The sequence below is a fragment of the Panthera leo genome, chromosome B1, assembly GCF_018350215.1.
Source record: "Panthera leo isolate Ple1 chromosome B1, P.leo_Ple1_pat1.1, whole genome shotgun sequence".
NCBI lineage: Eukaryota > Metazoa > Chordata > Mammalia > Carnivora > Felidae > Panthera > Panthera leo.
In genome coordinates, this window is record NC_056682.1 from 28,282,845 (window position 1) to 28,295,809 (window position 12,965).

Below are 12,965 nucleotides of genomic sequence, written 5' to 3' on the forward strand. Positions count from 1 at the left end.
AAAAAAAACCTCTCAACAAGCTAGAAGTAGAGGGAAACTTCAACCTGATAATGGGCATCTACAAAATCCAGGCAGCTAAGATTATACATAATGATGGAAGATTGAATGCTTTTCCCCTAAGATCAGGAACAAGGCAAAGCTGTTCCCTCTCACTACCTGTATTCGACATCCTATTAGCCAGCTCAGAGGGGGTGAGAGGAAAGGAGGGAGGGGGTGAGAGGAAAGGAGGGAGGGGGTGAGAGGAAAGGAGGGAGGGGGTGAGAGGAAAGGAGGGAGGGGGTGAGAGGAAAGGAGGGAGGGGGTGAGAGGAAAGGAGGGAGGGGGTGAGAGGAAAGGAGGGAGGGGGTGAGAGGAAAGGAGGGAGGGGGTGAGAGGAAAGGAGGGAGGGGGAGAGAGGAAAGGAGGGAGGGGGAGAGAGGAAAGGAGGGAGGGGGAGAGAGGAAAGGAGGGAGGGGGAGAGAGGAAAGGAGGGAGGGGGAGAGAGGAAAGGAGGGAGGGGGAGAGAGGAAAGGAGGGAGGGGGAGAGAGGAAAGGAGGGAGGGGGAGAGAGGAAAGGAGGGAGGGGCGGAGAGAGGAAAGGAGGAAAGGAGGAAAGAAGGAAGAAAAGGCATTCACATTGGAAAGGACAAATAAACCTGTCCTTATTTACAGATGACATAATCTTTCAAGTAAAAAAACCTATGGAATTCACACAAAAAAACTATAAATAATGAACAAGTTCAGCAAGGTTGCAGAAGATCAAAGTGCAAAAATCTACTGTACTTCTATTTACTAGGAATGAACAATCTAAAAAATCAAATTAACAATTTCACTCACAGTAATATCAAAAAGAATAAAATACTTAGGAATAAATTTAACAAAATACATATAAGACTTATACATTAAAAGCTACAGGGGCGCCTGGGTGGCTCAGTCGGTTAAGTATCTGACTTTGGCTTAGGTCATGATCTCACGGTTCGTGAGTTTGAGGCCCGCATTAGAATCTGTGCTGACAGTCCAGAGGCTGGAGCCTGCTTAGGATTCTGTGTCTCCCCCTCTCTCTTTCTCTCTCTCTCTGCCCCTCCCCCACTTGCACTCTCTCTCTCAAAAATAAACATGAAAAAAAAATGAAAAAAAAAAAAACCCTACAAAACATAGCCACAAGACATAAAAAACCTATTATTGATGAAAAGATATCCATGTCCATTGACTGGAAGACTTAATATTGTTAAGATACCAATTCTCCCCAAATTGACTTCCAGATTCAATACAATCCCTATAAAAATCACAACTGGCTCTTTTACAGATAGGAATGGACAAGGTGTTCTTAAATTTTATTTGAATGCAAAGAATCCAGGAAAAAACAAAACAATCTTGGAAAAAGAAGAACAAAAGTGAAGACTTCCACTTTCCCTATTCTGATGCTACAGCAATCAAGAGAGTATGGAATTAAGGATAGACATAGAATCAATGGAACCAAACTGAGATTCTAGAAATAAATTCATTCATAGTCAACTGATAACCAACAAGCAGGCCAATGCAAATCAGTGGGAAAAGACAGTCTTTTCAAGAAATGGCATGGGGACAACTGAATAACCACACACAAAAAGATGAAGTTAGACCCTTATGTTAAACCATACACAAAAAAATCAACTCAAACATATCACAGACCTAAATATAAGAGCTAAAACTATAAAACTCTTACAAGAAAACATAAAAGTAAATTTTCACGACCTTGGGTTAGGCAAAGATTTCCTACATATGACACCAAGAATGCAAGTGATACTGGATCAAGAAACTGTATTCAGAATCTATAAGGAACTCTTACAAATCAATAGGAAGAAAACAATGAAAAATGGGCAAAAAAATATGAATAGACATTTGTCCCAAGATGACCCATGAACAGGCCAAAAAGCAAATGAAATGATGCTCAACATCATTAGTCATTAGGGAACTGCATATTAAAACCACAATGATACCATTTTACAACCACTAGAATGGCTATAATAAAAAAGACAAGAAATAAGTCTTAACAAGAATAAAAAAAATAGAACCCTCATGCATTGATGGCTAAGAATGGAAAATGGTACAGCCATTTTAGTAACTTCTTAAAAAGTTAAAGCATAAAATTGCCACATGACTCAGAAGTTCTGCTCTTAGGTCCTCTATCCAAGAAAAAAAACGAAACCAAAAACAAGTCCACACAAAAGCTTGTACATCAACGTTCACAGCAGAACTATTCATAATAGCCAATAAATGGAAATAATCCAAATGTCCATTAACTCATGAATGGATAAACAAACTGTAGTATACCCATACAGTGGATTACTCTTCAGCAATAAAACGGAATGAAGTACTGATACATGCTACAGATAGATGAATCCTGGACAAAATATCAGCAAATTGAATGCCACAACAAATAAAAAAGATTATACACCAACCAAGGATTTATTCCAAGAATGCAAGGCTGATTTTATCTGAAAAATAAATATAATATGCCATGTTAATAGCATAAACAAAAAGAACATGATCATCTCAATAAATGCTAAGTAGAAGAAGCCACACACTACAGGCCACTTACTGTACAATTCCATTTATGTGAAACATCCAGAAAAAGCAAATATATAGAGAAAGAAAGCTATTGGTTATCTGGGGCTAGGGTGGGAACAAGAAGAGAATGGGCACAAAGCATCTTTTCGGGGTGATGGAAATGTTCTAAAATTGAATTATATCAATAGTTGCACAATTCTCTAAATTTACTAAAAATATTTGAATTGTACATTTAAAATGAGTGAACTATATGGTATATAAACTTCAACAAAGTTATTCTCTGAAAAGATAATAACCTAAATTCTAACTACAACACAAGATGATTAACATCTTAAAAGCAATATACTCTCTTATCACTGTATAATGTTGAACTAAAAAATGAACTTGCTGGGGTGCCTGAGTGGCTCAGTCAGTTAAGTGTCCAACTCTTGATTTCGACCCAGGTCATGATCTCATGGTTCATGCTTGGGATTCCCTCTCTCTCTCTCTCTCTCTCTCTCTCCCTCTCCCTCTCTCTCTGCCTCATTGTCCCCAGCAAGCAAGTGCATGCACACACTCCCTCAAAAAAAAAAAAAAAAAAAAAACTTTATAAAAAATGAACTTGCCATGATTAAATAAATGGTTTCCTGAAAAATAAAAACAGTCCTAAACAGTCAATTTTTTACTGACCAGAATTTTGTTTAGAGCCTGATGATCCTCCATGTTCTAGCTTTGCTTTCTTCTTCTTTGATGATGATGATGATGACTCAGAAGATACTGAACGTTTTTCTACTACAGGAGTGGAAAGAGCTCGTTTTTTGAACAGCTCTCGTTCTCTCAACAGGCTTGGATCCATATTTCTGCAAAGATATAAGTAAATATCTTCAATACAGATTCTAATCACTCAAACCTATAGGCCAAATCCATAGGTCCCAAGAAGAATTACTTCCAAACAAAACTACCTTTTATTATAAGTTCTCCAGCACTTGTTTTAATTCACTTAGTGATTCACTTAACAATCTTCAGTTAGTGCCAGGAACTGTGCTAGGCACTAATAAAGAGAAATAGAATTAGTCTCTAAAGCTCTAGGAACTGCACTGTCCCATATGATACCCACTGGTCACATGTGCCTATGGAACACATGAAATGGGGCTACAGTTGAAACGTACACACTAGATCTAAAAGATTTAGCACAAAAGAACTTTTAAAACTACTGATGAGATTTTTAAGTTCATTTTTTTGAGAGAGAGAGCACGCAGGGGAAGGGCATAGAGATAGGGAGAGAGAGAATCTGTGCTGACAGCACAGAGCCTGACACAGGGCTCCATCTCATGAACCATGAGATCAGGACCTGAGCTGATATCAAGAGTTGGACACTTAGCCTACTAAGCCGAGACACCTCATGAGGAGATATTTTATCACATGTTGATGTGATAATATTTTGGATATCCTAGGTTAAAAAAAATATTAAAACTAATTTCCCCCAACCATATGATCATCTCAATAAATGCAGAAAAAGCATTTGACAAAATACAAAATCTGTTCAGGATAAAAACTCTCAACGAAGTGGGTTTAGAGGGAACATATCTCAACATAACATAATAAAGATCAAAATGAAAAACTCAAAGCTCACATCATACTCCATGGTAAAAAAAGTGAGAGCTTTTTCTCCAAGATCAGGAATAAGACAAGGATGTCCACTCTCACCAGTTTTATTCAATATAGCAGTGGAAGTTCTAGATACAGCAAACAGACAAGAAAAATAAAAAGCATCCAAACTTGTAATGAAAATGTGAAACTGTCATTATTTCCAGAAGACATGATACTATATACAGAAAACCCTAAAGACTCCACCAAAAAATTAGTAAATGAATTCAGTATAGTTGCAGGATACAAAATTAATGTACAGAAATCTGTTCTGTTCCTATACACTAATAACAAAGTAGGAGAAAGAGAAATTAAGAAAACAATCCCACTTACAATTGCACCAAAAAGAATTAAATACTCAGGAATAAATTTAACCAAGGAGATCAAAGACCTACATACACTCTGAAAACTAAAGGACACTGATGAAAGAAACTAAAGGTGAAACAAATAGATATTCCATGCTCATGGATTAGAAGAACATCATTAAAATGTCCTTACTACCCAAAGCAATTTTCAGATTCAATGAAATCCCAATCAAAATACCAATAGCATTTTTCACAAAACTAGAATAAGATAATCCTAAAATTTGTATGAAACCACAAAAGACCCTGAATAGCCAAAAGAATCTTGAAAAAGAAGCACAAAAAACTGGAGGTATCATGATCCCAGGTATCAGGATATACTACAAAGCTACAGTAATCAAACAGTATGGTGCTGACCCAAAAAGAGATACATAGATCAACAGAACAGAAGAGAGAGGCCAAAAATAAACCGACCCTTACTGGTCAATGAATTCATGACAAAGGAAGCAAGAACATACAATGGGAAAAAGAATCTTCAACAAATGGTGCTGGGAAAACTAGACAGCTACAGGCAAAAAAGAAACTGAACCACTTCTTACACCATACACAAAAATAAACTAAAATGGATTAAAGACCAAATGTGAGACCTGAAACCTTAAAACTCCTAAAAGAAAAATACAGACAGTAATCTGTTGGACACTGGCCTTAGCAACACTTTTCTAGATGTGTCGCCTCAGGCAAGGGAAACAAAAGCCAAAATAAACTATTGGGACTTCATCAAAACAAAAAGCTTGTGCACAGCAAAGGAAACCATCAACAAAACAAAAAGATAACCTACTGAATGGGAGAAGGTAATTGCAAATGATATATCTGATAAGGGGTTAATATCCAAAATAAAGAAGTTATATCACACACACACACACACACACACACACACACACACACACACACACCAAAAAAACCCCCACTAACAATTCAATTAAAAATGCGTAGAGGATGGGGCGCCTGGGTGGCGCAGTCGGTTAAGCGTCCGACTTCAGCCAGGTCACGATCTCGCGGTCCGTGAGTTCGAGCCCCGCGTCAGGCTCTGGGCTGATGGCTCAGAGCCTGGAGCCTGTTTCCGATTCTGTGTCTCCCTCTCTCTCTCCCCTCCCCCGTTCATGCTCTGTCTCTCTCTGTCCCAAAAATAAATAAACGTTGAAAAAAAAAAAATGCGTAGAGGACCTGAATAGACGTTTTTCAAAGATGACATACAAATGGCCAACAGACACATGAAGAGATACTTAATATTACTAATCATCAAGGAAATGCAAATCAAAACCACAATAAGATATCTCCTCACACCAGTCAGAATGGCTGTTATAAAAAAGAAATAACATGTGCAGACAAGGATGTGGAGAAAAAGCAACCCTCATGCACCACCAAGGGGAATGCAAACTGGTACAGCCACTGTGGAAAACAGTATAGAGGTTCCAAAAAATTAAAAATAGATATACTATATGATCCAATAATTTCCCTGGTATTTACCCAAAGAAAACAAAAGCACTATCAAAGAGATAAATGCAGCCCTGTTTATGGCAGCATTCTTTATAATCGCCAAGATATGGAAGCAACCCAACTGTATTAACAGATAAATGGACAAAGAAAATAAATGTGGCATGTGTAATGTGTAGACACATACATATATATGTATACATACGTGTGTATACACATATATATGTATACACACATATATGTATACACACATATGTGTATACATACACATATATGTGTGTACACACACATACTCACACAATGGACTATCAGCCACAAAAAGAATGAGATCTTGCCCTCTGAGACAAGGGTGGACCTAGAGGGTATTATACTAAGCAAAATAAGCAGAGAGGTAAATACTATATGATTTCATTTACACTTGTCATCTAAAAAACAAATGAACAGACTCTTAAATACAGAGAACAAGCTGGTGGTTGCCAGAGGAGAGGTTGGTGGGGGGATGGGCAAAATAGGTAAAGGGTATTAAAAAGTATAAACTTAAAAATAAATAAAAAGTATAAACTTCCAGTTATTTTTTTTTCAAACTTCCAGTTATAAAATAAATATGTCGTGGAGATGAAAAGTACAGCATTAGGGAATATACTCAATAATAATGCAATAATGTTGCATGGTGAAAAACGGTGGCTATACCTATCACAGAGAGCATTTAGTAATGTATGTAACTGTTGAATCAACATGTTGTACACCTAGGGGTGCCCAGGTGGTTCAGTCAATCATCCGACTCTTGATTTCGCCTCAGGTCATGATCTCACAGTTTTCACGGGTTTGAGCCCCCCACATCAGGCTCTGTGCTGGCAACACGGAGCCTGCTTGGGCCAGGGAATCTCTGCCTTCCCCTTTCCCACTTGTGTTGTCTCCCAAATAATAAAACAAAATAAAAACCTAAAAAAAAAATGCTGTATACCTAAAACTAATATAACATTGTATGTCAATTATACTTCAATAAAGACAAATTAAAACTGATTTTTTTTAATTAAAACATTTTACAGGCCACCTGCGTGGCTTAGTTGGTTAAGTGTCCAACTCTTGGTTTCGGCTCAAGTTGTGATGTTGGTGAGTTCAAGCTTGCATCCAGCTTTGCACTGACCACGTGGAGTCTGCTTGGGATTCTCTCCCTCTCTCTCTGCCCCTCCCCTGCACACATAGGCACGCTCTCTCCCTCTCTAACTAAATAAACATGTTTTAAAAACAAATTTTTAAACTACATGTGTGGCTCATGTTTGCAGCTCTCATTGTATTTCTATTGGACAACACTGCTCTAGAAACATCAGACTACTCGGCAGAAGTTAGGAAGCAGATATAGGTTCATTGGGGGAAAAAATCATCAGAATTACTTATAAATGAAAAGATGTCTTTCAAAACTGGTGAATTCTTGGGGCACCTGGGTGGCTCAATGGGTTGAACATCGGACTCTTGATTTCGGCTTAGGTCATGATCCCAGAGTTGTGGGATCAACCTGAGTCAGGCCCCGTGCTGACCGTGGAACCTGCTTAAAATTCTTTCTCTCTCTCTCTTTTTCTCTCCCCCCCTCCCCGCCCCCTCTGCCCCACTCCTCTGCTCCCTCTCACTCTCTCAAAAAACAAAACAAAACAAAACAAAAATTTGTTTTTTTAATTAAAAAAAGGGGCACTGGGTGGCTCAGTCGATTAAGCATCTGACTTGATTTCAGCTAAAATCATGATCTCACAGTTCATGAGTTCAATCCCCACATCAGGCTCTGTGGTGATAGCACAGAGCCTGCCTGGGATTCTCTGTCTCCCTCTCTCTTTTCCACACCCCACACTAGCTCTCATATAAACATTAAAAAAATAATATTAATAAAAAATAAATTTAAAAAATTAAATTAAAAAAGACCTGGTGAACTCTATGTCATTGTGTGATAAGAAGGCTTGATTACAATTTGTTAGAAATATCTACAGAAAATTCCTGATTTAGAGGGAGGTGGCACTAGATCTCTTCTTTTGTTTTTTTCCGCAGTTCTAAAACTTCAGAGTCCTAAGCAACTTTAGTACAGCCAGGGAAGCCACAGATCATTCAACAAGTTTTTGTTTTTTGTTGGTTTTTTTTTAATGTTTATTTTTGAGAGACAGCATGAGCAGGGGAGAGAGAGGGAGACACAGACCTGGAAGCAGGCTCCAGCTGTCAGCACAGAGCCCGACACAGGACTCAAACCCACAAACCTTGAGATCATGACTGAGCTGAAACCAAGAGTGGGCTGCTTAACTAACTGAACCACCCAGGTGCCCCACAAGTATTTTAAAATGTTCCTCTCTTCAGGCACCTGGGTGGCTCAGTCAGCTAAGCAGCCCACTCTTGGGTTTCAGCTCAGGTCATGATCTCACCATTCATGGGTTTGAGCCTCAAGTCGGGCTCTGTGGAGCCTGTTTGGGAGTCCCTCTCTCCCTGCCCTTCCCCTACTCTTGGTCTGTCTCTCAAAATAAATAAATAAACTTTAAAAAAAAAATTTTTAGGGGCACCTGGGTGGCTCAGTCGGTTAAGTGGCCAACTCTGGCTCAGATCATGATCTCATGGCTCCTAAGTTCGAGCCCAGCATGGGGCTCTCCGCTATCACTGCAAAGCCCTCTTCAGATCCTCTGTCACCCACTCTCTCTGCCCCTCCCCGGCTCGTGCTCGCCCTCTCTCAAAAATAAATATTAAAAAAATAATAAAAAGAATTAAAAAATAAAAATCTCAATCTGTCAAAAAAATTTTTTCTAAATAAATAAAAAATAAAATGTTCTTCTCTTATTTTACAATCCAGTAACTGCACTACTCGGTACTTACCCAAAGAATAGGAAAACTCTAATTTGAAAAGATATATCATCCCTATGTTTATTGCAGCATTATTTACAAGTCAAATTATGGAACCAGCCCAAGTGTCCATTAGAAGATGAATGGATAAAGAAGATGAGGTACACATAATATAGATATATAGATATATATATATAGATATATATATATATATATACACACACACACGTACACAATGGAATATTATTCAGCCATAATGAAATCTTGCCATTTGCAACAACACAGATCGATCTAGAGAGTATAATGCTAAGTAAAACAAGCCAGCCAAAGAAAGACAAATACCATATGACTTCACTCATGTGTGGAATTTAAGAAACAAAAAAAAAAAAGACAACCCAAAAAAGAGTCTTAACTATAGAGAACAAATTGATGGTTACCAGAGGGGAGGTGGGCAGGGGATGGGGAAAATAGAGAAGGGAATTAACAGTATACTTATTTTTTTTTTTAAGTTTATTTATTTTGTGAGACCGTGCAAGCAAGAGCAGGGGAGGGGCAGAGAGGGAGAGAATCCCCAGCAGGCTCTGCATGTTGTCAGCACGGAGCTCCATGAGAGGCTCAAAACCCCCAAACTGTGAGATCATGTCCTGAGCCAAAATCAAGAGCCGTATGCTCAACCACCTGAGCCACCCAGGTGCCCCAAAGGTACACTTATGTTGATGAGCATGGAGTAATATATGGAACTGGTGAATCATTATATTGTACACCTGAAACTAATGTAACATTGTACGTTAACTACACCGGAATTGAAATTTTAAAAAGTTCCTCTCTTCAGACCCATAAGCACAGGATAAACTGATGGTTGCCAAAGGAGGGATTGATGGGGGATATGAAAATGGGCAAAATGGGTGAAAGGGAGTAGGCTATCGAGGCCTCCAGTTAAGGAAAGAATAAATCACCAGGATGAAAAGTTTAGCACAGGGAATAGAGTCAATGGTACTATAACAGCACTGTATGGTGACAGATGGTAGCTACACTTCTGGTGAGCACAGCATAAGGCACAGAGTTGTACAAATCACTATTCTGTATATTCGAAGCTAATGTAACATTGTGTGTCAATTATACCTCTATAAAGAAAAAAAGTTCCTCTCTTGTTTGAACTCTCCTAGAACACCATGGAGTCTAGGAAGCACACAAACTGACACAAAATGATTTCTGCATTCTTCACAAGTAGGAAAGGAAGGTCTGGGAGGAAAAAGATTGTATCTTAATTTTGAAAGCCTTCATGCACAGAGCAGCTCAATAAATATTTGTTATATGAATAACGAACACAAAAACACCTTTAAATTGCTCTAGCCTCGTTACAGGTTTCACAGGCCTTTATTAAATGTCTTGTGTTTGTGACCTCAATCTTTGTGTACTCGTCTTGTGTTTGCATAACTCCCAAGCTTTGAAGGGTTCTGGAAGATAAACCCTTGCCTTCACGCAGCTTAAGCTGAAGAACATGAAAGGATTGAGCACCTCACTTAAAAAGCAATGGATAAAATGTGACTCAGAGTGGTAAAAGTTAAAAATGTAATAAGCACTGATAAGAAATAATCAGAGTAAACTTTATTTGAGTGAGAGTCACAGGCACTGGAATCCAAGGACCTGACTTCTCTCAGTACTACTCTCTAAACTGCAACATGACCCTAGGCCATCCACTAGACCTAAATCCAATTTTATCATAGGCAAAATGAAGACACTTACCAATACTGTCTACATCTAGCCCAACTTTAAAATGAGACATGAAAAGCATTTTTTTAAAAATAAAGCAATACAAGTATGTGTTATTTCAGTGTTACTATTCTGGGTTGGATCTGAAAAAAAATGATTATACCAGGGTGAGGAAGGTGGGAGACAGTCCTGAGGAGGGGAGGGAAAGTGTGGGAGAAAAAAGGAGAAATCGCAAGTGATAAAGTGGGGGCAACAAGCCTAAAACAGAAAATATGTGTAGATGTTTATTTCACCTTGTAAAGACAGGTAATTAAGCCAGGCTTTTAATCATGATTTCAACACACTTAAATGAAAGCCTTACAGTTCACAAAAACCCTAAATCTTTACAGCATTTGAGCCTCACAACTCTTTGAGACGAAACCTGTTAGTTTTACTCCTTATTTTAATGTGAAATCTGAAGTGAAGAGGTACAATTAAGGTCACACAGCTGTAAGTACCTAGGCCAGGACGTGAATGCCCTGCCTACTAAATCAAATGCGTCCTACTCCAGACCTGAAATGCTGGTAAAGGCCTCTAAGACAAAGGCGACCTGTGTGACACGGGTACCATTCAATGGCACCTAGAGCAAAAGACTTAATGTCCTCTTTCTCACCATCGCATGCTCCACCTAACTTTTCCTCCTTTTTTTCAGACTACTCAATTTGTCCTGTTTTACATACACTGACTTGGGTAGTAGACAGGATACATCACCATGCCCATTTTCCGTAAAACAACAACAAAAATCATCAGCACAACTCGGGGATCAAGTGTTCCTCCATGGATGGTCACTGAGAAGCCAAAACTTAAATCAGAACCTTCTGGCTCGAAATCACACGTTCTTTCCACGGTATCGTTCGATTTTTCTTCAACCTTTCTACTTTTCCTTCTTTCCCTGCGTAAGCCCCAGAGCGGCCCCTGGCACCTAAGAATACTGCTAAGAACAGTCAGCAAGGTATGAAATGAGACTGCCTACCTCTTAAATGACAGGAATGTAGGGTGGGACGAAAAGGTATCGTAGCGTTTTGATTTGGAACAGGTCTTTAGACTTTGCAGACAACAACTGTAATAACTGAAGTTTAGGAATCTTTACAAACCAAGTCTCCAACAGACAGCTTAAAAAAAAAAATCGTGAAGATGCATCTAAATCACAGCCTTTAGCTGGACACCGTGGTTCCCCAAACTCCACACACGTTTCGCTCGGCTACTGTTAAAGTCGGAGGCTAAGAAGAGACACAATCAGCTCTTCGACTGCCAATATCCTCTCTTTCCAACCCAAAAGTTTGCTCAATGGACCTCCGGCCTAAAAGACAATGCCCCCAAGAAGTTGTTACTGTGTTTGGTGTTTCGCGCAGAGAACCGCGGCCCCCAGCCTCCGGAGAGATGGAAGACTAGCTCGCCGCTCGGGAGGAGGCGGTCCTGAGGAACAACAGGCCGGGGCTCCGCTCCCTCACCCGGCGGCTGCAGCCCCTACCTGAGCGAGGAGGGCCACCCCACGCGACCGGCCGCCGCCTCCCAGCGCCTCCACCTCGACCAGCCGCCCACGCCCGCGTGGCCACCGCTTCCTGCTTCTCGTCAGCGCCCCCGCCTGCCCGTACGCACTCCCAGCGCAGCCCCGCCAGGCCGGGGTCTCGGCACTGGCGGCAGCGGCAGCGGCGGCTGCAGCTAAGGCGGCGCGACTCGGCCCCGGACTCCGCCCGCCACTTCCTGATCAGGCTACTAGGAGCTCAGTCCCGGCAGGCACCGCGGTGCCCCCGCCGCCGAGAACGCGCATGCGTCATCACGTGCGCCGACCGGGGTACCGCGGGCGGGCAATCAGCCGTCTGGGGCGTCCTGGATTTCTAAAACAACTAGGGGTTAGGGGGGCGGGGCGGAGAATGAGACAAGCGGCTTGAGAGTAGCCATTGCTAAAAAAAGAAAATCTTTCCTTTGCAGAAGTTTAAAGCTACCAGATCTTCCTCCAGCATGCTCTGGAATCTGTTTAACCCAAGTGGCAATGCGATCTTTCAAGTTATTGAGTATCTACCAGGTGTTTTGTACTTTTCATCGAACGCTAGTCACCAGCACCTAAGTCACCAGTTCCAGCTGTCTTACAAGTGAGGAAACTACAGGCCCAGTGAAGCTAAATGACTTGCTCAACACAGCATAGTTAGCTAGCAAAGGCAAATACGGACGTGGAGCCTGGCTTCTAAAATCCACACCTATGAAAACCCCTAGAAAAGGATTTCGAATTTGGAAGCAACTTAAAGAGGTAGGAATAAAGCCACGAAAAAGATAATTGACGTTACCCACAGCCATCACTGTATTAGAGTGTGTCAAATTTCTGTGGCCTTTCACTCTTCTTATGTATTAGAGTGTGTCGAAGTTCCTGTGGCTGTCATTCGACTCTTATAACCTAAAGCGGCATCAAAGCCAGTGCTCAACTATTCTGTATCTAGTGTTTAATTACTTAGT

The 12,965-nt window shown here is 40.4% G+C and overlaps 1 protein-coding gene across 3 annotated transcripts in view; it reads right to left on the minus strand.

Moving 5' to 3' along the window:
- The window catches only part of GTF2E2 (general transcription factor IIE subunit 2), a 79,070-nt gene extending 66,863 nt beyond the window's left edge, over positions 1-12,207 (minus strand). Inside the window, exons 1-2 of one of the 3 annotated variants that reach the window (XM_042934452.1) lie at positions 11,986-12,207; positions 3,199-3,368 (exon numbers count right to left, since the gene is read on the minus strand). In XM_042934452.1, coding sequence (XP_042790386.1) covers positions 3,199-3,364 — 166 coding nt within the window. In that variant the 5' untranslated portion in view covers positions 3,365-3,368; positions 11,986-12,207. Of the gene's footprint in view, positions 1-3,198; positions 3,369-3,470; positions 3,580-11,985 lie in introns of those variants that run through there. The other 2 variants (XM_042934450.1, XM_042934453.1) reach the window with 2 other exon arrangements.
- Positions 12,208-12,965: the final 758 nt, after the last annotated feature.